The sequence below is a fragment of the Verticillium alfalfae genome, genomic scaffold (genome assembly GCF_000150825.1).
Source record: "Verticillium alfalfae VaMs.102 supercont1.2 genomic scaffold, whole genome shotgun sequence".
In the NCBI taxonomy this organism is placed as follows: domain Eukaryota; kingdom Fungi; phylum Ascomycota; class Sordariomycetes; order Glomerellales; family Plectosphaerellaceae; genus Verticillium; species Verticillium alfalfae.
The window spans coordinates 1,661,152-1,683,238 of record NW_003315037.1 but is presented as its reverse complement, the minus strand read 5'-3'; the positions used below and the strand labels follow the sequence as shown (position 1 = coordinate 1,683,238).

Below are 22,087 nucleotides of genomic sequence, written 5' to 3'. Positions count from 1 at the left end.
AATTCTTCATTGGGCACGACAATTCCAAAACCAGGGGCCGGGTCGCACATCTTTCCGGCCCCATGTTGACATTCTGTTAGGCAGAAGCGGACACAAGAAGACTGTCTCTATCTTGCTTTCTTGCACGTTTTTTCCTACTACTCAGCCATCCTCGGACCCTCGACGACGTGGGGATCAGTTCTTCACACCTTAACGCAACGGACGATAACACAATCCAACAGGATCATTTCGCGTGAGGCAAAGGCTCTCCGTTGCTTACCCGTCGTAGGAATCACCAATCCGCTCTCTGCGGCTTGTGTTTTTTGCCCCCCGGGGACTGTACCACCTAAAAATAGTCCACGGACGCCTGCAGCGCACTAGGCATGCCGGTTTCCCCCCTTTTTGCCCTTGCACGACTGTAGGACCAGACGTCGAGGGGCATCAGAAGGCGTGTATGAGAGGAGCTCACAATCGCCGTCTGAACCAAAAACGCCGTGCTCTCCTTGCCGTGAGCCACCAACGCCGCGGCGTGTTATGCGAGGAACGCAATGCCATCCAGCACGGTGTCTGTGCAAGACCCAGGCTTCATGTTGCATGCTACATTACTACGCCACGCTTCCGTTAGCCGTCGCAGCGACCTGCTGTTGCGCGATGAGCTGCGCTTGGGCGTTTTCGCTGGCCTTCGCCATGATGCCCTGGAGGGCCGCCTGGTCTTCCGCTGATAGGTGAGACGCAAGTGATGCGTAGAACTGGGGCTGTTCAGACTCAAGTTCTACCAAAATGTCAGTATCATAGCCGGCCTTTTTGGGGGTTGGTAGGCACGGTGGAAGGGGAGCATACTCATCAGGGTACCGCTGAACAACTGATACGGGTCGAGCTTGTCGAGGGGCGACTCTAGCAGCACGCTGTCTTCACCAAGGTCATCCTCGCTCTCAGCTTCCTCGAGGCCGCGGCTGAACTTTTGTGCCTATGCGATCCGTCAGTCTTGTCCAAAGTGTGAAAGCGCAGTAGCGTGCTTCGGGCTCACCTCATCGTTGAGGAACTCAAGATATGCCGTGCTCTCGTCGCGGGCCTCGCCAGTCTCTTCGGCCTCGGGGCCTTCCTCGGCGTTCCAGTTGGCCTCATCGTCTCCCCAATCGTCGTCGTCACCGTACTCGTAGTTGCCCTCGAGGTGGTAGTCATCCCTGAGCGCCTCCTCGCGGTCTGCTTCATCGTCAGTCAGGAGGTTCAGCAAGCGTGTCAAGTCAACTCACTCTTCATAGCGGAGGGCAGGGTCTTGAACAGCTCCGTGATTCCCTGCAGCAGCCTGGGCCATCCGACGGAAACGCTTTGTGGAACCTGGTCAGGGGGGAGGCTGAGAAGGGCAGAGATGGCGACAATGCAGAGCTTCTTGTCGTGGACCCTGGAGAAGGTGGACATGCTGCCGAACCAGAGGCTGAAGAAGCGGTTGGTCCAGTCCTTGGCCTCGAGGAACTGAAGAGTCAGGATAGGGTTGTAGTGAATGGCGTTGATGACCAGTTCCATGAGGTGAATCTTGTACGCCTTGATCTTGACATCTGTAGCCGTCAGGACCGACATGGCGAACTCGATGAAGCGAAGCACATAGTTATCAATGTGGCCACGAAGATTCAGCATGAGGGCTTCGGCCAGCTTGCATGCGCAAATGCGGTCCACGCCGCCAACCTTGGCGTCGGAGAACATGTCCGAAATCATGGAAAACAGCGCCTCCACGTACTCCTGCTTCTGGATGAGGTGCGGTGCACCGTACTGGACAAAGTTGTCGAGGGCAGGCAGCATGTCCTCAAGATAAAGCTCAGCGCCAGCCTTGAAGGTCGCATGGATGAGCTCAAAAGCCTGCCACATTGTCGGCGAGATGGACTTGGCAGCAAAGGTGCAGCTGTCGATGATCTCGAAAATCTCGTTATAAAGGTCGTAGAGCTTGTTCTCGAGGGTGACCTGAATGACGGGCATCAGGATGGCCTCAATGTGAAGCAAAACGTCGGGGGTACTCTCCAGCGTCAGGATGAGAGTGCCAATGGTCTGCAGCACACCCAGCGCGGTGATGGACTTCTCATCAAGATAGTCGCCAAAATCGTCATCGCCGCCCTCGTTGCGGTTCTTGTCGAGGACCTCACGAACTATCCTCAGGTACGTGTCCCTAAGCTGCTCGCTGAGAGCCACAGCAAAGGGCGTCAGCTCTGTGGCGAAGACCTCGACAAAGTCCTCCATGACGTTCGCAAGGGCATCGATATCGGCCTCATTGGCGAGCTTCAAAAGCTGCTGCATGATGGTAGGGATACTCTGCTGCATGCTGGTTCGGATGATGTCGTGGCGAATGAGAGGCTGGAGGGCCAGCGCGGCCGTTACTCGAACAGGCAGATCAGGGTCGGCCATGCAGTCAAGGATATGGCGGTAAATGGTGAGCAGGTTGTTCTGGTCCTGGAAGTTGAGCTGCTCAAACTTCTCCACGGTATCGCAGGCGCGAGCGCGCAGGTAGCCCTGGGAGCTGGTGAAGTCGGGGAAGACGTATCGCACGAGGAAATACTCGACTTGGTCGGCGATGGGGCTCTTCTTGCCCAGGATGACAGGCGCCAGGGTCCCAATCATCCGCAGAGCACCTTCCTTGGCGATGTGGTTCTTCTTGTCGTCGGGCGCCTGCTCGTACTCGTTCACGACGGCGTTGACAAACTTGAGAATCTCGAATGTCTGCTTCCTGCGGTTTTTGGTGAGGCCAATCAGGAAGTTCGTGGCGGCGACATCGGGCGCAGAAGCCTCCTCGTAGAAGTTGAGCTTTCTGTGGAGATATTCGTCGGGCTCCTCCTGGAACTTCTCAACATCCTCCTCGGACAGGCAAAGCACAGGGAATACGAAGTGGGTAACAAGGTTCTGCAAATGCGGCTTGAGGTGATCCCACATCTCCTTGGGACGGACAGATTCGTCAAGGAAAACGAGGGTATAGGTCAGGCATGGTCGGCTCAGCCAGGCTGTCTTGGCCACCCATTTCTCAATCTCCGCGAGGTAATGCTTTAAGATCTCCGGAGCGATCGTTGTAGAGAACTCCTTCGCGAACTGCATCTGGCCGTCATCCTTGGAACCCGCGACTGACTGTGTGTTGCCGTGTCTGCAAGGGTTAGTTGGCCCTGCGATGACCAAGTACGCTGGAGGGGGCGGCTTGCTTACCGGATAAAGAGACGGTTGAGGTTGAAGTATGCCCACTTCTTGGCCTTCCACCAGTGATGCTTCTCGCGATCAAAAGAGTCCTCTACCATAGCGCTGGCGGGAATGGCCTTGGAGACGGTGTTCAGGAAGACGGTGCACCACGCAATGTTGTTCTGCTGCTGGCGCAGGAAGGCGGACAGCTCGAGCTGCAGCCATGGTTAGCCTGGTGCACGAGAGAGAAACCACGGCGGAGAAAAAGAAGGGGAAAACGGCAAGGGCTGCCTACCCAGGTTGCGTGCTTGTACGCCTTGAGGGCAAGGTGCAGCATCTCGCCGGCCTCATCGCTCTCTTGTGTGACGAGCTCATTGCAAATGGTCAGGAGGCGGGGGAAGCTGAGCTCAATGATCTTATCAAAATGAACACGGCTTTCATTGTCGGAAGATCGGAAACGCCAGGCGCGGCAGATGGCGAGCAGGCACTGGAGGCCAGCAAGGACAGAGGGGGCGTTATTCGTGTTGAGAAGTTCCGTGGTGTAGTCCATGAAATTGGGCCACTTGTCGGGAAAGTCGAAGTGCAGGATCCTCTGCAGCACAGGAATAAGCTGCTGGCGCACACCTCCCTGGGAGGCAGCCATGATGGGAAGTAGCCGATCGCGGAAGCGCGCCTTTTCATCTTCGGGTATCAAGGCCTCGCTGGCGTACTGGTCGGTTTTCGCCCATGATCGGTTGACTCGGTTCTTGACGTAGATGACAGCTGGAAGTAGCAGACAATGTCAGAAAGCACAACACAGAGGGGCAAGGCAGTCCAAGAAACAAAGATTCCGAATCGTCAAGGACGGAGGGGCATGATGTCAGAGGAGAACCTACTCGATAGTCGCACACTGTTGTCTTGCTCTGCCTGAAGGATATCGAGGGCCACGTCCATAAAACCGGGCTGCTCCTCAATCTACACGAAGGACGAAAAGCGTCAGCGAGCTGCAACATGGTGACAGGCCATAATGCATGGTCTTGTGAGCGCGACAAGGGCCGTTGCCACTCATCGCGTCGCGGGTCCCGAGGGGAGGAGGGGCGAAGGGGGGGTTTTGTTGATGTCGGTCAGGGCGGGCGCATACCTGCTTCAGCTGCAACTCAGCCCTCCGTCTGGTGTCGGCATCGGGATCCAAGCTGGCCAGGAGGAGGCCGCGGATCGCCGTTGTGTCCATCGTGGGCGGGTTTCTGGACGGGTCTTTCTGAAAGGAGCGATGTTGGAGGGGTGAAGGAGGGGAGGGGGGGGGGGGGTCTCCAGAAGAGGATGGATTATGGTCGGGTGCGAGATGGTCGTGCGGCGATAGTCACAAAATTTTGGGCGGCGAGCAAGCACGGGGTGCGGTGCGTCGAGTAAATGGCGGGGCATTCAGAGAATCCAGGGATCCCAGGGTTGAGGGCGATGGGGGTACTTGTGCGGTGCTGCACCAGAACGCTGTCCGACATGTACCTTGACCTCCCCAGACAGGGCAAACGAGGCAGGCAAGGACGACAGGGAACCTAAACTACAAAGAGGGGGGTGGAGAACACCTAATAGGCGGCAGGCTTATGGAGGGCTTCAGAAGGAAAGACACCTGTAGGGATCCGCGTCAGCAGCCGGCCACGCCCACTGTTATTGGGCTCTGTAGCGGATTGAGCGCGTGACGGCGAGGGGAACAGATGTTCAGGTACCTACACCTTCCAGCGTCTTGCGGTCTGTAGATATTCAGGCTTGTCCTCGACCGATACTGCAAACCGCACCAGTACTGTCTAGGTTTTTTTTTTTTTTTCATCAATTCCCCCTTCCATTTAACAGAAGCACATGTTTATCACTTCGTCTCAACACCGATGGTAGCACAACAGGGACCAGCCCCGGCACAATTGGTAGACGAGCAATGAGAAAACGCCGGTACCTCACGTCAACATTGACAGGGTACGTCACAGGTACACTGGCCAAACGTGTTGTGAATTCAGCTTCGCTTTGGGGTCTCTCTTGCCCATTCAGCGCTGACCAAAAGCGTCTGCTCGATTAGTGCAAATACCTATCCCCAGTTGAACCAGCCGCCGATGGATTTGGCGACTCGTACCCGTCCACTCGGGCTGAAAGCGAGGGGCCATGAAGTTTGGTGGTTGACGAATGTGGACGGGTCTAAGTAGTCCGATATGGCGTGGGCGGTGTGCTTCAGCTGCGCTCGCAACCTTTCACGGTAAAGGTTGCCCCCTAAATGTCCCTGCTTGTTGCTACCCAAGGCTCCTGGCTTTCATCTGCCAAAGGTTCAACAGGATGTAGATGCCGTGTTCAACGCCCTGTTCCTTGACTGGATCAATCGTATGGGCATCTGCCATCATACCAAAAGAGACCGTGGCATGTCCAGACTTGAATCGTCACTAGCAAACTGACCTTGCCATTATGCTGCCCAGAAAACAGGGCATGACAACACATGCAGTGGGGGGTGACGGCCCCCCTCCCCCAATCTTGAGACTGAGGTACACACGCACATCCAGCTACCCACACTGCCTGCCACTTAAACCCTCCATTCCATCAGGCTCCCTCTCCTCCGTATTGCAGATGAGAGCCTGAGTCATCGTCACTCAGAGGTAGGGCGACCGACCTGAATGCGCAACTATCAACATCTGATAGCCGGCTCGATGTGCCTACTGCATTGGGTACGCACAGCAGCGGCAGAGAAGCATTCCACGCATCTGCCGATTCCAGTCTCCACCTCGCCCAGGCGGCCCGGCAATGATCCCCTTTTTACCTGCCTTGCCTCTACCCTGACCGCCTGCCTTTCCTGTGACTCTCCACCCCCGCCCAGACTGGATTCTTCGCTGGCGCCCTTGGGCCACACAATCTTTTCACCGCCAGGGCAGCGGGGCATGACACTGGCACGCCCATCTCTCCCGACAAGGGTGTTCCGCCCTCTTGCCCTCATTCTGCCTGCTGCCCTCCGCTTTCTGTGTGCACATGATAGAAGCCATATTTGTGTGAGCGTAGAATGTAAGAGGACGACAAAGCCAAAGCAGCTGTGATCAAGCGTATTGCCACGTGGGTGTTACATCTATCCCTCACCTTGGTGGGTTCGAAATGGCCAATTCGCCAGTCGTCCTTGCCATTCCCCAGACCTGCTGTACTTGGCACATCAAAAGTCGTCGGGTACCAGCGTTGGTACTCATCTCCTGCTCTTAAATCTTGCCTGTGCATCAAACCAAGGGTGGTCAGCCCATGAGGTACTGTGTCACATCGCATAGCTGATACTAACGTGCATCATTTGTACTCCATTTTGAACTAGCCGTAGGTTCTCAGGAGTCATGCCATGCTCAGTGGCCTCGAATGGGCTCCAAATTTGGTTATAGTTTACATGCACAGTGCTTGCAGGTCGTATGAATCGATAAATGAAGCTCCATTTCCTATCAAATCAAGCCCGCTATCTTCACACATCCTCCTCCTCATGGGTAGTGTCAATGATGCTCGGCGTGACATCTTGAGCATCATGCTCCGATACTGAATGCCAGCACCCTCCAACAGGGGACAGTGTGCGCTCTTAGGTAACGACTTCCAGTCCAGAGATCCATGCGGAGGTAGAATGCGGCTTACTTTACTGTTCCGTGTCATTCGAAGATTCATCGATCCGGTTTTGACGAGTGCGGTTGCGTAGGGCTGGATCGAAGAGCCGAGGCAAGGCATGAATCATTGATAGGCGTCCCATCCGTGGTACAGAATCATCCCGACGAAATTGATGGCTCAATTCACATTGTGGCCGTCCCGGGCTGCGTTGCGGTCCAGACTCGCTTCGACTTGTGGGAGGAACAGCTCAGTCCCGTCTTGAACCAGGCTCGGGGGGTTGTGCGTCGTGTTCAGCATGTTCGGCCAGGCTTGAGACGACCCACCCGTAAGAGACCAGAGAACAGTCCAAGACGAATGCGTCGGCAAACCTCCGAACCCGCAATCTTACCCACGTTCAGTAAACTCGAGTTGAAATGCGCGCTCTGGCTTGCGCAGCGCATTCAGCGAAACAAAGTTACACGGCAATTTTACTGCCTTTGCAATGGCTACTGCTGTAAGGTAGGCATGCCGCCCAAGCCAATTTGCCCATTTCTGGCGTTGCTGGTGACGGGGCCAGGCATTTAGAGTTGACGAGCCGGGCGGATGAGGCCGAGCGGGGGGAGATAGGCCCCATACATCCGGGGAGTATGCTGAACCAAACGACTTCCAGGGAAATTGCAATCTGTCCTGTTGATTGAGCAAGAAATGGGCGGCACGTCTGTCGAGTTAGGAGCGATGATGATCAAAGAACAGGGGGAAATTGCAGTCCACACGGCAGATCCAGAAAGAGAGGCGTTGTATGGTTTGATGAAACGAGTCCTTTGTAAGGTTCACAAGTATATACAAGCTCCAGGGAACTCACCTCGCTGTCCGGATGTCGGCCTCACCGTTCTATGAAACAAATCAAAAACACAGAATTGTCCAGGTACTCCGGTAAGCCCAGTGAAATAGAACGAACGTCAATGAAACCCAGGCGAGAATCATGAGGCAACCGACATCACGGGTCCTGTTTTGGGTAGGATATTCGGACAGCGAGGCGCTCCGATAAAACATAAAATGTACCACCCCGGTTCATTTGAGAGTGTCGTAAACTTCTTTCTTTTTCCGGGCTCCAAGTCGTTCGTGCGGTAAGGAAAAAGTGTGCGGAAAGTACTCCAGCTTGCCGGCTGGCATTCATCCGGCCGAACCACGCAAATACCAAGTCGTAGTCCCCATCCATATATGCAAGTCGTCAAAAGGTCCATGAGTATGCCAGGTTGGGTCCATTCTTGGCGAAAATATCCAGGCATGAGTGAAAAGTAAACGAGAAAGGCTCCGTCCAATTACTGGGTTGTCCGGGAAAGGTGAGAAGGAAGATAACCCGAAGGGCATGAGGACCAAACCCTCAGAAGCGGATGGTGCAAACTTGCAGCAATTCTCCAAAGGTAACGGACGTTACAACTGAAATCCTGGCTTCTATCCGGAAAGAAACAAATGATCATGGGAGCCGACGCCGTGGAAATGGAACGGGATCCCAGGTCATACGGGATCTCACAGTCAAAAACGGGCAGATCCATGGGAAAGAAATCTCATGAGACCAAAATCGACCAGTCTGAGCTGCTCCGGTACGAACTCATCGGCGAGAGGCTCGGTGCCTATCAGTTGGTTCCCTCTCGCGACGAGAATGAGATGCTGCACTGCTGGCCATTTGAGTACTGGAAGACGAAGAAGCGGCGGCGCGCGGGGTAGGATTGGAAGCATACTGTTGTCCTTGGGCGGAGCTGAAGGCCTGGGATGCACCTGCGGGGGAAGCTACATAATCAGACGGTTTTCGGGTAGAGGTTAGGGGATTCGGTGAAGACGCACCGCGACCATATATCGTGTCTGGGGGCTGTGCCTGAGAAGAGCCGTAGCTCGCGGCAGCCTGCTGCTGAGGGTAGTAACCTGGAGCACCGCCATAAGCGGCGGCAGCCTGCTGTCCATAAGCCTGCCCGGGACCAGGCGCAGTGGCAGCGGGGATGCGCTGACCCGCTTGAGAGCTACCATAGGGATCATTGTACTGCTGGCGCATGGCCGAGTTGACCGAGTTCACACTGACGTTGGTGTATGGGATGTCCGGTGGTCCGTACGAGGCGGTCTGTGAAGCAGGATACCTTGGGTCCGGCTGCGGAGAGTATGTAGCATTCTGGGGAGGGTACTGGTAGCCACCAGTTGAGCCATAACTGGATTGCACGGAGGCGTGCGCAGAGCCGCCGCCCTGTGACGGGTAGGAGCCCGAGTTTCCTGAGTAGCCTGGAGCTTGGGATCCTGGGTATCTGGGAGCATCATAGGGGTCACGACCATCTGAGTATCCTCCAGCGGTTTCGGTAGTGGGGCCAAAGTGCTGTCGGGCATTGTGGGTGGCCGAGTCACGGTACCCTAGGATGGGCGAGTTAGAATGTCTTGAAGGCTGGCCCTTCGCACTCTTTGAGGCCAAGGTACCTGCTGTGCTTGGGGCATTGCGGGAAGCCTGCTGCCGCCGTTCTGCCTCCCACCGAGCCGAGTCGGCCTTCAAATCATCAATCATAGCCTGTGCCCTGTCAGCGTATGTCCCCGCCGACAACAAGATGGGCGGGGGAAGAGCGACGACTCACTGTCGTCAGATTCCGGTAGGCAGTGATGTAGTAGCCTTGGACGGCCTGGCCTGTTTGGGGGTTCTGAAGGGAGGCTTGTCAGCACGAGGTCCGATACCGTCAGATCGACCCGTGTCGTGCAATGCACGGCGAAGACGGTTGTCGCTGACTCGCCATATGGAAGAGCGTACCTCGTAGTGACCAGGTCGAACGAGTGCATCGTTTCCGAGGTAGCGGCAGATGTCGGCGGTGATGACCTCTCGATCAATGCCGTCCCTCGGAACGAAGTACTCGTTGGAGCGGCTGCTGGCAGTGGAAGCGCCGACGCCGCTTGACTGAGGCGCGCCGCCTCGTGGTTGCCTTGACGCCATCTGATTGATCTTCTGACTGTGGCGAGGGGGGTGAGAGAGAGCAAGAGCAAGAGCGAAAAGAAAGAGACGATCGGGGCAAGATCCTGGATGAATCGTATACGTCTCAATATGGCGAAGAGGAGAACGAGCCCTTAGGCGGTGGTTGTAGGTGGTGATGGGCTGGGAAAGAGAAAGATGCGAAGGTTCGGAGTAGACAGCGTTTGGAGGGGAGGGGGAAAGTGGGTGGTGGCCGAAGAAAAGGGCAGTCATTGCGCTGGCAGGAAGACCATGTGGGTCGGCCTGAGGGCCAGCGGCAAGTCAACTGTGACCGACATCCAGTGGGCAGCAGCAAAAACTGGAGGCAGGAAGCACCGCCAGTGCAGCGTCAGCGATGAACCTGGCTCGAGGCAGGCAGGCGGGCAGGTAGGTAGGCAGGCAGGGCAGGGATGACAGGGATTAGCGAGTCGGCTTAGGCCTCTGGTGTCCCAATGGTGGTCCATGACTGGCCACGCCCGTCAGCAGGCACACACTGAGCGCCCCCCCTGGAGGTGAAGGAGGTCAGGACGCGCTGGCAGCACACTGTTGGCTGGCTAATAAACCGTGCGCCTGCCCTGCGTCTACCTATCGTCTGCATCTGTTTTGCTGCTTCTGCCTTGCAGTTGCAGTGCCCCTAACTGAAGCAGCAAGTACCTACCCAGGTGGCGGCACGCCAAGATGCCTGCGTCAAGTCGTTACCGAAAAGCAGAGGGTGTCGTCTTCTCAGCCACAGCATCTCGTGCTCCCCACGCACGCTCGCCCACTTCCACTTCGCCCTGCCTACGAACCCGGTCTCTCATGAAAAATGGGTTCCTGTGAATAAGACTCTGTTCACGAGATCCGTTTCAATGAGCCACCATAATCCCTTCCAACTTACAGAAACGACATCGTCGGGGATCGTCGGAGGCTGCGACAGGCTGTCTCCCTGTTGCCGTCCCCTCTGTTTAGCCCAACAGAATGAAGCTCGGGAGCCTGACAGGTTTGACAGCCTGACGGTCTGGCCCCAAAAGAAAGTCGATGGTCTTGGTGATAGGACCTGGTGACGTACGCGATGATCCAACATTGTGATTGTCGTTTTTGTAGCCGGCACCTCCCTCGTGTACAGTTCTCGGACGGACGCTCACCCCAGATCCAGGACGAGCCCGGTCTCATCCACTTGGAAGGGCCTAGGAACAGCCCTTGAAAAATGGCATTTCATGTCGGCTGCTTGCCAAAATGGCAATGGGACCAGAAATGAATGGCGCCCCCCCCCCCCCCCTTACGACGCGCAGTCAGGCTGGCACACCCCGTATGGTTGGGTTTTGTCATTTTCAACGTCGAAACCCCTGGTGGAGGAACCCTGATCATTCAAATACGACACGTTGTGCGACCATTTCTTGTAACTCGAGTGGCACTACGAATACCTTCTGCTGCGCAGAATCTGCTTCTTACTCAAACACTACACCAGTAGAAAACCCTCACGGCGCGCTTCTCGCAACGAAACTTTTCTTCTTCTTCTGCCAAGCCTTGCAACAGAACGTCTGGGCCACTAGAGCCAGCGTGGCATTTGCTACCTGACGGTCATGGGCCATCCTGGCTTCCCTCACTCGTCTCGTCCAGCCCCTTCTCGACTCTCTGTCTATCACCGTCTCATTGGCGCCTCCCCCCACCGACGAAACGGGGTAGCTCCGCCGACGCGCCTCTGCCTCATAGTCTTCTCGAGCAGACGATTCGAAGCCTAGAAGGAGCCCATACAATGATAGCGACGTGGTGCAATGCGCTGCGGCTCGATGTTATTGCCTCGAAAACATCATGTGCACGTGCAGTGCAGTAGCTTGAAATGGTTGACCGGCTGCCGCTGACCGACATGACAGACACGGCTTGACGACCAAACCTGGCCATCGATTGAATATTCAGACTGGTCCCGCCTTCAGGTGGCTGGCACGTCAATCATCGTTGGGTAGCAATGCCTTGCTTGGATTGTGGCCCAACCTCCCAACTCAAAGTACCCAAAATTCCGTCCAATCATCGATCGTTTTACTGTCACACGGTGATAGGACGGCCATCATGCTCAGACATGCCTGAGCAACTCATTCTCAAGCATCGTCATTAAGACGCTGCGCCTTTGTATGGTACCAGGAAACGGCGCTTCCGGGGGGGACTTCGGAGGCCAGGCCTTGCACCGCAACGTACCAGGACAAGGGATAGGATCACCAAGAGCTGGTCATCATGTACCCAATATGCCGGCTTCTCCTATGCTGCTCCACCTAAGCTGCAATCGCACGACTCCGAACCCAGAGCACCAGAACCCTGACCTACCAAGACTGGGAAGCGCTGCCTGTAATCCGTCTGCCGTTCCTCTCAACAAAGCTCTTTGTGGGGCGTCGTGGTCAGCGACTCTGATACACAAAGGGAGTGCAAGCGGACGACTGCTCGAAACTTGTTCAAATGCTGTAAATCAAAACAGCTCAGAGGACCTGCTTTCCGAGGACTTCATCGCCAGCAGTCCGGCTTGGTCACCGCACTGTAGCTTGCAGAGGTCAGGCTTTTTTGCCCAGTCATGGAGATCGGCCGGACGAGGAGACCCATCCATCTGCGTCTCAGGCCATCGTGCATGCCCAATGCTGCCCACCGCTTCAGCATCACCATTCTGGTCTGTCGGTTCCCGCGGAGTGGGTCCAATCGTGGAAAAAGTGCAGGTCGTACTGTTTGTTTGTGACGCGGGCCGTCAAGTGGTTGACATGGTCTCAGCCCCTTTAGTCCATGCTCTTGTGAGCCGTCGCCTTCGGATCATCAGGGATCGCGAAACTGTTACAGGCCAGCCATGGAAGCGGAGGGACAGGACGGCTGGCGCGCTGGCGATCCCTAACACCACTTGGCCTATGATGTGTGCGTGCTACCTAGCCAAACTTCAGTTTACGTTGGCCATGTTCGAGCTTGCCGCTTCGGCCACCTCCCTTCGCGGATGTGGCAGCTTTGCGGGGGCCGGCAGCATGAGAGGCGGAGGGCGGTGTTTGGACGAATGCGGACTTTCCACGTTCTTCATCCTGGAGGTCCTTGGCAATATGCCAATCCTGGTGGCTTTGGAAGTCGTCGCTATCTTGGAAGCGTGCATTGCATCTGCTGCACAAATGGACGGGCACAGCCCAGGGGTTCGAATCGTTTGTCTCGATTTCTCCGGCGTCTTTGACACGAGAAGTTGTCGTGCCCGTTGAGAGTATCTGCTGCTTGTCGTCAGTTGATTTGCTCTCTTCAGTCTTGGCCGCATCGTGAGCGGCCACATCTTCGTCTATAGAGACGCTTCGGGTCAAGAATTTGTGTATGCCGCCGTCACTAGCCAGGCGGCGTTTCTTGGCAGCTGGTACCTCAGACGGGGACATGTGAGTCGAGGTGTTCGACGCCTGCCTCAAGGCCTGAGCTTCAGCTCCCTTTACCAGAAAAGCGCCGATTCCCATGTTTCCGGTGATGCCATCTTCGAAGCCACCAACACTTAGGCTGAGATTCTCGCAGGGCCAGACTTTGCCCTCCGCGACAATCTGCTGCAATAGGTTTCTCGCAAGATCGAACAGACCTTGCTCATCAATGGGCTTCCCTTGAGGTATTGGCCCTTGACGTGACTTCATTTGGCCACCGTGTCTATGGTGCAGGTTTATCGTCTTTGGCCTGCGTTTGTTTTCGAGCACACCCTCCTCGACCAATCGGGAAAAGATGTCAGCGACAAAGATTCGCAGCCAACGATTCCCTTGGTCTGGTGTGTGAATGGAGGGGCGGAATGATTTGGCGGACAGCATTGATTTGATCTGGGTTCGAGAGTTGACCTCGCTCTGGTCAATGCCACGAATCGTGTTGTAAACCCAGATACCCGTCTCGTCCCCCAGTCTCGCCTTCATCTGATCCAGTGGGGTCGGCAGGAGATCTTTGACGGTGTCCGTGTTGAACGTGTTGACGATGGTATCACCAAGCTTGCCACCCAGGTTGCGGATCTTGGTGAATTTGAAGTCGGAAAGAAACTGTTGGACGGCGCGGTTGCGTATCACAGTCTGTTGGTTGGGCTTCTTGTGGGCCGAGCCCAACTTGCTGAGCATCTTGTTATTCGCTATGCCGGCGGAACAAGTGTAATGCAGGACTTCGTGAATGCGTGCGCGGACACCCCGGATAATCTCGGACCCAATCAGTATTGCCACGTCGTCCCAGTCAGGGTCCTGGTTCTCCGCGTCCTCGTCTAGGTCAATCAAGGCGTCTGCTTGCCAGTCGAGCGCGACAACCGGCGGGCCGAGGTAGCCTCTCCGTCGGGTCATCATATGGCGGCGGATTATTCAGCTCGGGAAAGCGCTCGAGCAGGATTGAATGGACGTGGGACGACAGGTCACAGAACACCTCATCGATGCTTGCTTTCTCAACCTTTTGGAGGTCAGATGGTAGTGTTTCTTTGATGAGTGCCAGGATCTTTCTCGACTGCAACCGATAGGGATCGAGCGACACCTTGTCGCTCGTAATGTTGGCGGCGGCATCGTCACGATACGCCCACTTGTCGTCGCCCTCGCGCCATGTGGCCACGTGCTGTGCGATCAGGTCTGGGCACAACTTCCTCGCTTCTGCAAGGGTGCAGTGCCTTCCAATGCCAAAGCTACGCGCAGGGTAGTTGATGGCAATCAAACCTTGCCTGATCATGTCAGTTCGGTCATCATGAAGCGCGCGTTTCATGAGAGAAAAAAAGGGAGAAAAAATGTATGGCATCCTTGGCTCGACATACCACTGCTGCACGGCCAGGGGCTGGTCCTCTGGGGTGTCCAGGCGCACCATCTCACACTGGGCATAGAATGCATCGAGGTCAATGTGAGCGATGACCCGTAGCGGACTAGATACGGCATATGAGGCGAGAAGTGAGAGCTGTCGATAAGTGAACTGGGATTTCGGGCTCCTCGTGCCCATCAGGGGCGACGACTCGCGAAACTGTGGTGAAGAGGTCGTCATGGTCTGGATAGGTCACGGCTGCATGTCAAGAATTTCCAGTACTTGAGCTAGGCCTGCAGTCTGCAGGGATCATCTCGAGTCTGACAATGTAATCGCTAGGTAGTCGTGTGAGGCCGGAAACAACGCCATTGGGATGAAGTGTTCTGATATGGAGGTTGAGACGCGAACGCGGGTCTGTCTTGTGGTGTTGCCTGGTGGTTACATAAGCGCGCTAGAAAAGGGCGCCTCCAAACGTCATGACTGTCACAATGGAATTGGCAAGGAAGTGATTCTAGGTAGGCAACCTCTCTTGGTTACTTGAACAATGTGCCCACGAAAAATTGACACTCTGGGTGAATAGTGTTAAAAATAGAGGCTGATCATTAAGAATTATCTAGTGGTGGAGTTTTGTTTGGTCTCGCCGTGTCATCCTTGCCCAACACACGCAAAAGGAATTACACGTGTGCATCCAAACCTGACGCTGCGTTGCCTCGTGTCGAATGACTGGGTATCTTCGTGATTTCAACTCCCTCGTTGAGCGCTCCTTACCTCGTACATTTCTGTGAGGCTACCCTCTTCATCCGCCAAGGTTGGGATTCCGTTCCGTTTTGCCAGTGATTGCAGTACATGACCCATGGGGTAATCACTGTCCGCGTTCTCGTGAAGCGCACAAGGTGATTTCCGAATGGGAAGCAGCCAGTCTATGATATTATTTCCCATGACCTGCTTCCAATTCTCCTTCCATCCGAGGTCCCACGGATTCTCATCGGGCTCTGTACGCAGTATGGCGAATGTTCGTGTCGCAGCAAGGTCTCTCGCTGACAATTGCTGCTCACCAGAGTGCGACGCAGACGACCTTGGCAAAATGGTGCCCCCGCTACTTTGACTGCTTGGTGTTTCGCTGTGTTTGGCCAAAGGATATGTGACGGTTGAAAAGTGCTGGCTGGATGGAGTCCCGCGCGGCACGCGAACAGCCACCTGATAAACCCATGCCTTCTTAAGCATGTCGATATTAGTAACGTTAAGAAAGACGTAATACCACGATGTCATCGTCATGGTGAAGGTAAAGAGGCCGAAAAAGGCGGAGAGTGCGATGACCGCGACGACCTGCCCGTCCAGAGATCGTCCCTCTTGTTGTTGTTTGGCCAGACAATATGCTGCCGTTGATAGCACAACAGCACACATGGCCGCACAGTAGCAGGTAAACTGGGAGAAGAATTTGAATGCTAGCCAATGTCAGACCAGACCTTTGAGGGCCAGGCAAAAGGGGATTCAATGAAACCTACAAGTCTCGGAAACCATCCCACCAACCCATGGACAGTAGTGGTCCATCTTCAGTACACACCGGCCAATCTCGCTGGAGTGATGCGCACGATCTGGCTTCCAGTTGCGACATTCTGAGCACCACTTGGGTCGGCCATCGTTCTCACAGATGAACGCGTTTTTGCTGTAGAACCTCTCCAGTCCCGGGCTGTCCGGGTCTTGATCGGGGCCTGGCTGATAGGGTTGGGATTCAATATCATCAGCGCGCCGTCCCGATCGTTTGCCTCCCTTCGTTATTGATTTTTCTACTCCGGTCTCGGCTCTCTGAGCCTCTAGGCCGAGTGGTACAAGTCCAGTGTCGGTGTTGATGGTCCATATCGTCCGGATGTATGTCACCAAGGACAAGAAGAGGAAAAGAAAATAGAGAAGCAAGACGGCAATGACGGTGCCAGTTTCTCCCCTCTCTTTCAATAAATATTCAACTTCGGTTTCGTCCATTAGTGCGCAGTTAGAATAGGCTTGCTTTGGAGGACGTACTGCAGAGTCGCGATACGACAACGTACGTCGCATAACCAAGAACACCGGCAAGGATGGCCGGGATGACCCGGCTTGTCCATCTAGCGATGGCTTTATGACTCTCTTGCGATTCTGTCATGGTAGCAGGCAGTGCATCCCGTGAGACGCGTGGCGTCTATGGTGGAGGCAGTATGGTGTCGGCGTCGCGCTCGCTGTGGTTACTACCTAGGATCGAGTGTTGTGTCGCGACATGGCTTTCGGAACGCCAGGACTAGAAATGGCATGGCATCGTGGTCGTGTTCAGAAATGAATCGGATCGAGGGTGAAGGAATCTGCAGGGTTCCCACACAATACTAATATTGGTAGGGGAACGTCGGTCGCATTGCTGACGCGGACGGGGCAGATGAGGTCTGGGCGAAGCATCATCAGATGGCAACCTGCCATTCGAGAGAGATTACTGATGACTAAGGCGTGGTTCATGCCCAACCAGTGGCCCAGCAATGACCACGACGACCCCGACTCTGCACATATCTTACTCTGATCTGAGCATCCTTCATCATTTACCTTGAAGGAGACGAGTGGTTCACGTCACTATCCCCGGAGAAACTCAGATGCTGTGCAGCGGCATGGTAAATGCGTACGGGGCCGCTCCGGTGGAAGACCTAGACTGTATTCGGTGCCCGGGTCTTTGCTGCTGCCAGACATGGAGCTTAAGGCCCGGCCTTTCCTCCAGAAGAGCGAACACATGACGCTTAACCGAACCTCAGCGGAACCTTACTCGCCTGCCCCTTTTGCGCTCCATGATAGCCTCATGTCTCGGGCGAGGCGCAAGGTCGTTCACACAGCCTACTACCGAACAAAGCAGGAGCTTCAAATAATTACATACCCACCGTAGGTACCTTATTAGGTCGTATTGACGTCATGACTCCTCCACGAGACGACCTATCCACCTTCACAGAGTGAGCCCGCCCTGCTTCAAGGACGCGGTTCCAACTAGTCTTATTATTATTATTATTATTTGGCTCGGCGATTTATTCTCAATACTTTTATTGAATCACGACAGGTTGGATGCAAAGTCACAGGATGAAAGAGGCGCTGGAAGCCAGGGTCCTCCAATCGGGCAAGGCTGGGGCGCATGCGGCTCTGTTCAGCGTGGTGCGAGAGAGGCTCACACACTAGGGCGGTGTGCGAAGCAAAGTAGTTCTTGGTTCAGATGGGCCAATATTCCAACTCTCCACTGTGCATTCAAGGATATGCTTGGATGAAAGCGGTAAGATTTCCTGCGGCAGACCGTGTCATGCTCCCTGACATCAAGAGCCCAGCATCCCCCTTTTTTCCCGCACGATACTGACCCGAGCTCAGATTTCGTTGAGCCGCAAGTGCACGTTTCACTCAGGAGAAGGGGGCTTGAGGCTTCGCCGCCCTAAAGCTGCCGAGTTTCGTCGCGGCGAGCATGGGACGGTGAGAGACGTGCTGGGCAACTTGTTGGGAACTCTTCATCGTCGTTCCGCCTTGCTTTCCCGTGGCCGAGGCATGATGGAAGACACCGACGATGTTCGGGCCCTGAAAGCTGCGCACGGAGCTATGTCAACCCCCAGATTCCCCCCTTCCTGCCTGCGATTCGGCCTAGTAGGGCGACAAGATTCAACCTTCTTTGCGATGGCAAAGCTGTGTTTGGTTGAGGTTTGTCCAACGCCTCAGGGCAAGGTTGGCCTCAATCACAGGGACGTGGGTATTGTTCAGACTCTCGGCGACGAAGCGCCGGCAAATCTATGGATCCCTCCCACGGAAACTGCTTTCGCCTCGAGAAATTGCACACCGACTGCAAATGTGAGGCTTGATATCTGGCCCCGTTGAGCGGTTCGACATAGTGTCATTGGTATGGCATTGGTACAGGTTATGTGTCTTCGGGCAGTCAAGGATTCCAACCTTGAGGCTTTCCATTCGAATACCATGACGCCTTTGCGACCAATTTCAATCGCGAGATGGCCGAGAAAATTTATAAAACAACTCGATGTCTTCATCGGCATAGTCTTTGAATTTTATAGATCATCAGTACACTGTCGAGGCAATTCAGAAGACTTTACTACAAACTCAGAATCCGAGACTACCAAAGCACAACCAAAGATCGTCTCAACCCCCAGACCTCATCATGACCTGGAACTGCGTGGGTTCAGCCTATGCTCATGCATGATCCATGCAAGTGTTTTCGCTGATGAACTTTTTACAGACCAACTGCGATAACGGCAGGAACCTGAGCTGCACTTACGATATTGTTTGCCCATACTGCATGCACAGGCGTTAAGACGGTCTCAAACCTCAGGCACGAGAGTATGGACTCGCTGGTGTTACCATTCACGCGCCGCCATACGTGAGTTCAATTAGTCACTTACCTTCCAATATTACAACTGACAAGATCCAGGTGCGGCAGTTCTCAGTTCCTCCATGGCAGATGAACTGCGCCAACAAAACGTCAACATAGGCACTATGAGTCTCTCGAAGCCAATCTTCTCGCATGGCCATGTCGCGTCCGTCATACCGTCAAGCAGAAGAGGACTCGGCACAGCTTCGATTTATCATAGCAGGACCTTACCACCATTTCTGCTCTTTCTTTAGTCTTGTTTTCGCTCACAGTTGGAAGGGGTTGAGTACTGTTAAGCTAGACACCTGCCCCGACCAGGACCTTGATCACTGGTGATCAGACGCTCGTTACCTTTCGATTTTGATAGACTTACCCAGTCTCGCTCCAGTGGACACCTGCAGGTTCATTTCAGTTTCTGGGGAATAAAACAGTTTTTTGCGCAACACTCGCATGTTTATTCGCCATGTCGGGTTCATCAAGGGGCTTGGGACGTGTTTTCCCTGCTCACCGAGACCCACCGACGTTATGACCCGTGACACACTTGCCTAAGGCAATCGTGGCTGAGCGGCTGCCTCTTGCTTGCCAGAGGAATCAATGCAGAGCGGAGGAAGTCCTTTGGAACCGTTTTTTCTTCGGTTGCACGACTGAAGAAGTTAGACCGCCTTGGAAAGGAGCTTGTGACACGCGACTTGCTGTCGCCAACGAAGGAAGGCCCTTGATTGCACACTCTGTAGCGGCGCCTGATTGGTGAAGATTAACTTGGGTCTTCTGTCCACCTCTCTTTCGTCATTGCTGGGATCGAAATGGTATAAGCATGTTGAACTCAGGTACCAAAGGTAATGTTGTGTGCACAGTCGACAAGCAGTAAGAGTAAGCCATACGACGGCTTCGAGTGGATGGCGATGTCTCGCGTCTACCCTGTTTCTCCCTTGGTCATGCTCAAGCTCAGAAGCAAGTCGGCATTCAAATGTATAAGCAACCCCAACCCCAACCCCCCTTCCACTCTCCTGCCCGGCGTGTGCAAGTTGATGAGCTTGGGAATGCGAACGATCCTCGTTATCGAGGCCAATCGAAAGTTCAAGACCAAGTGCCCATTTGCCTGCCGCTGACTGGGTGCCTAACGGTCCACGTCTAGGCCGCGGACAGCTTGTACGTTCTCTGGCCCACCGCCGTGGATGTTGTACACAAACATGCCCTGATATTCAAATAATGACACAATATCAAGTCACAAAGCCATGCGGTGGTGTTATCACGTTTCTCTTGTATTTTCGGAAATGTCACTGGTCAAGCTTGGCCCCCCATCACCAATTCCGTCGAGGCGACAAACTGCCTCCCCCCGACGCTTGGCGAACCGAGTCCACCAGGCTTCTTGGCACTCCCACACGCACCCGCTACGAAAGAATGCGCCGACCGCTCCCGTCGCAATGCTGTGCTCGATCCGACCCCGGTGCGCAATGGAAGCATTCAAGTCCAATTTCTGCCCTTTCAAACAGTTACGACTGTCGTTTGCAAGTCGCAGCTCAGCCACGCCCGTGGAAGCTCTCCACGCCAATGAATTTCCCTTCGACTGTCCTTCAGGCTGAAGCAACTCCCGCGTAGCACAGCCTCTCCCCGTACTCCTCACTGATTTTTTTATTTGGAACCGTAGAGCCCGCACAAAGTGCAACACAGCAAGCTCCCCGCCCTTTTCCCGTCCGGCGCGCGAGCGCACCTGACCACGCCCGAACCAAGTGGTGGCCAGGTGGAAGGAGTATCCAACAAAGGCGGTGAGCGACACACGATCTCGGTCAAACACATGACAGCCAACCTCTCAAATCCGCTGCCCATGTCAGGGCGGGCAATATCAGGCTGGTGGAGAAGCAAAGCCTCAGAAAGACAGGTGAATCGCGATGATTGTCTGTGAAGGGCTCGCTGCCTTGCGAAGACGTGAGCTTCCTCCACAGCTGTCGGTGCATGGTCATCACGTCCCATTGCATGTTTTACATCGTAGCCCAGGTCTGGGATGCGGTCCGCCTGTCTGTTCACATAGCCAGTTCCTTGCGCCCTGTTCCTGTCGTTGCTACTGTTGTTTAGCTGGTTAGTGACAGTCACGGTAGAACCCCACTGTAAACAGTCTAGGGAGTAATGCACATGCTCGTTGTTTCGGGCCACCTCTTCAATGCGGTGGAGATGAGAAAGAATATGTTGAATAAATGACAATCCTGGTAGAGCTGCTGAGGGTACGTGCGGGTGCCCACTAGTTGCAAATGCACAATCGATATTACTCCATTCGCCTCTTGTAACCTACCGCAGGACAACCAAGGCCGGGCGCCATAGCAAAAACATCGGATCCTCAACTCCGCCGCTCCCGTCTTTCCGCGCCTCATCTCCTTCTCACTTGCAGCACAACCGTCACCTACGGAAGGCCTCAGGCCATCGAGGGGGACACGAGGGCAGTGATGCTGCTCGCCTCGGGGCTCACCAAGCGAATCTGCGATTTCACGCGCGGTAGATCCAGCGCTTTGCGGGGGGACTTGACAGCGCTTTTGAGACTCTTCGGAGTGGCCGGTCTCTTCGTTTTGTTCGGCGTCTTCAAGCTGTCCTTGTCGGCAGCCTTGAACTTGCCGCCTTCAGCTCTGGCTGCGATAATTGTCGAATTGGGTGACAAGGTCGTCTGCAGAAGGGAGTCGCGCTTCTTTGTCGCCTTGATGACACGGCCTGAGCTGGATGTGCGAACAGTAGTCACCTTGGAAGACGTTGTCTTCTTCGCGACAGGTGTTGACTTGGCGTTCACAGTAATCGTTGAGACACTCTTCTTCACCGTGGCGGCGCCTTTCGCTGCCGCCTGGACAACCTTGGTGCTGGCGTTGGAGAAGCTACGTTTTGCGCTCTGTTTCGTGCCCTTGGGAGATTTGATCTTTCGTTTCTTCGCCATCGCGTTGGCTGTGTCATCTCCGGCGAGCTCCTCAAGCTTGCGCTTCCCGAGCTTGACAACGCTTTTGACAGTCTCCTTCAGGTTCGCTTTCGGTGTCTGTGCCTTCGCCTTCAGCTTGGCAGGGCTCTTGAGGGCCTTTGCTGCAGATTTCGGGGTTGTTTTGGCGTCAGGTTTTGTAGCCTTGGCCTTCTTCTTCTTCTTCAGACTAGCCTTGCCGTCTGTTTTCTCAGCCTTGACCGGCTTGGGTCCCTTGGGTTTGGGACCCAGCACACCGCGACACTCCGCCTCGCCACACAGACAGGTTTGAACGTTCTTAGCGCTGAAAGGGTCGAAGTTGTAGTCGTAGGTCAATTCGTCGCCAGTCATGATGGGCGCGTCTCCCGCAAACAGTGCCATTCGCGGCTGGCCGCCCACGATCCACTTGATCATCTTGCGTGGG

At 54.8% G+C, this 22,087-nt stretch overlaps 5 protein-coding genes across 5 annotated transcripts in view; all 5 read right to left on the bottom strand.

The window, feature by feature from the left end:
- Window positions 1-584: 584 nt before the first annotated feature.
- On the bottom strand, window positions 585-4,339 carry VDBG_01971 (importin-7; the record flags this gene model as incomplete). Its single annotated transcript, XM_003007737.1, has 8 exons — window positions 585-751; window positions 820-946; window positions 1,007-1,182; window positions 1,233-3,100; window positions 3,160-3,344; window positions 3,425-3,891; window positions 4,005-4,083; window positions 4,250-4,339. 8 exons carry the CDS (start codon window positions 4,337-4,339, stop codon window positions 585-587), a joined length of 3,159 nt encoding a protein of 1,052 aa, XP_003007783.1.
- A 3,957-nt stretch (window positions 4,340-8,296) lies between these two features.
- Window positions 8,297-9,646, bottom strand: VDBG_01970 (conserved hypothetical protein; the record flags this gene model as incomplete). Its single annotated transcript, XM_003007736.1, has 3 exons — window positions 8,297-9,232; window positions 9,297-9,359; window positions 9,467-9,646. The coding sequence occupies 3 exons, from the start codon at window positions 9,644-9,646 to the stop codon at window positions 8,297-8,299; spliced, it is 1,179 nt and encodes a 392-aa protein (XP_003007782.1).
- Window positions 9,647-12,540: 2,894 nt separating this feature from the next.
- VDBG_01969 (DNA polymerase IV) lies at window positions 12,541-14,614 on the bottom strand (the record flags this gene model as incomplete). The annotated part of the gene is made up of 3 exons (XM_003007735.1): window positions 12,541-13,922; window positions 14,011-14,303; window positions 14,394-14,614. 3 exons carry the CDS (start codon window positions 14,612-14,614, stop codon window positions 12,541-12,543), a joined length of 1,896 nt encoding a protein of 631 aa, XP_003007781.1.
- Window positions 14,615-14,951: 337 nt separating this feature from the next.
- On the bottom strand, window positions 14,952-16,762 carry VDBG_01968 (palmitoyltransferase PFA5; the record flags this gene model as incomplete). Its single annotated transcript, XM_003007734.1, has 3 exons — window positions 14,952-15,819; window positions 15,880-16,338; window positions 16,394-16,762. 3 exons carry the CDS (start codon window positions 16,509-16,511, stop codon window positions 15,116-15,118), a joined length of 1,281 nt encoding a protein of 426 aa, XP_003007780.1.
- A 4,379-nt stretch (window positions 16,763-21,141) lies between these two features.
- The window catches only part of VDBG_01967 (conserved hypothetical protein), a gene marked incomplete at both ends in the record, with an annotated part of 2,640 nt that continues 1,694 nt past the window's right edge, over window positions 21,142-22,087 (bottom strand). The window contains one exon of the mRNA XM_003007733.1: window positions 21,142-22,077. Within this exon, the coding sequence (XP_003007779.1) occupies window positions 21,142-22,077 (936 nt within the window). The remainder of the gene's footprint in view (window positions 22,078-22,087) is intronic.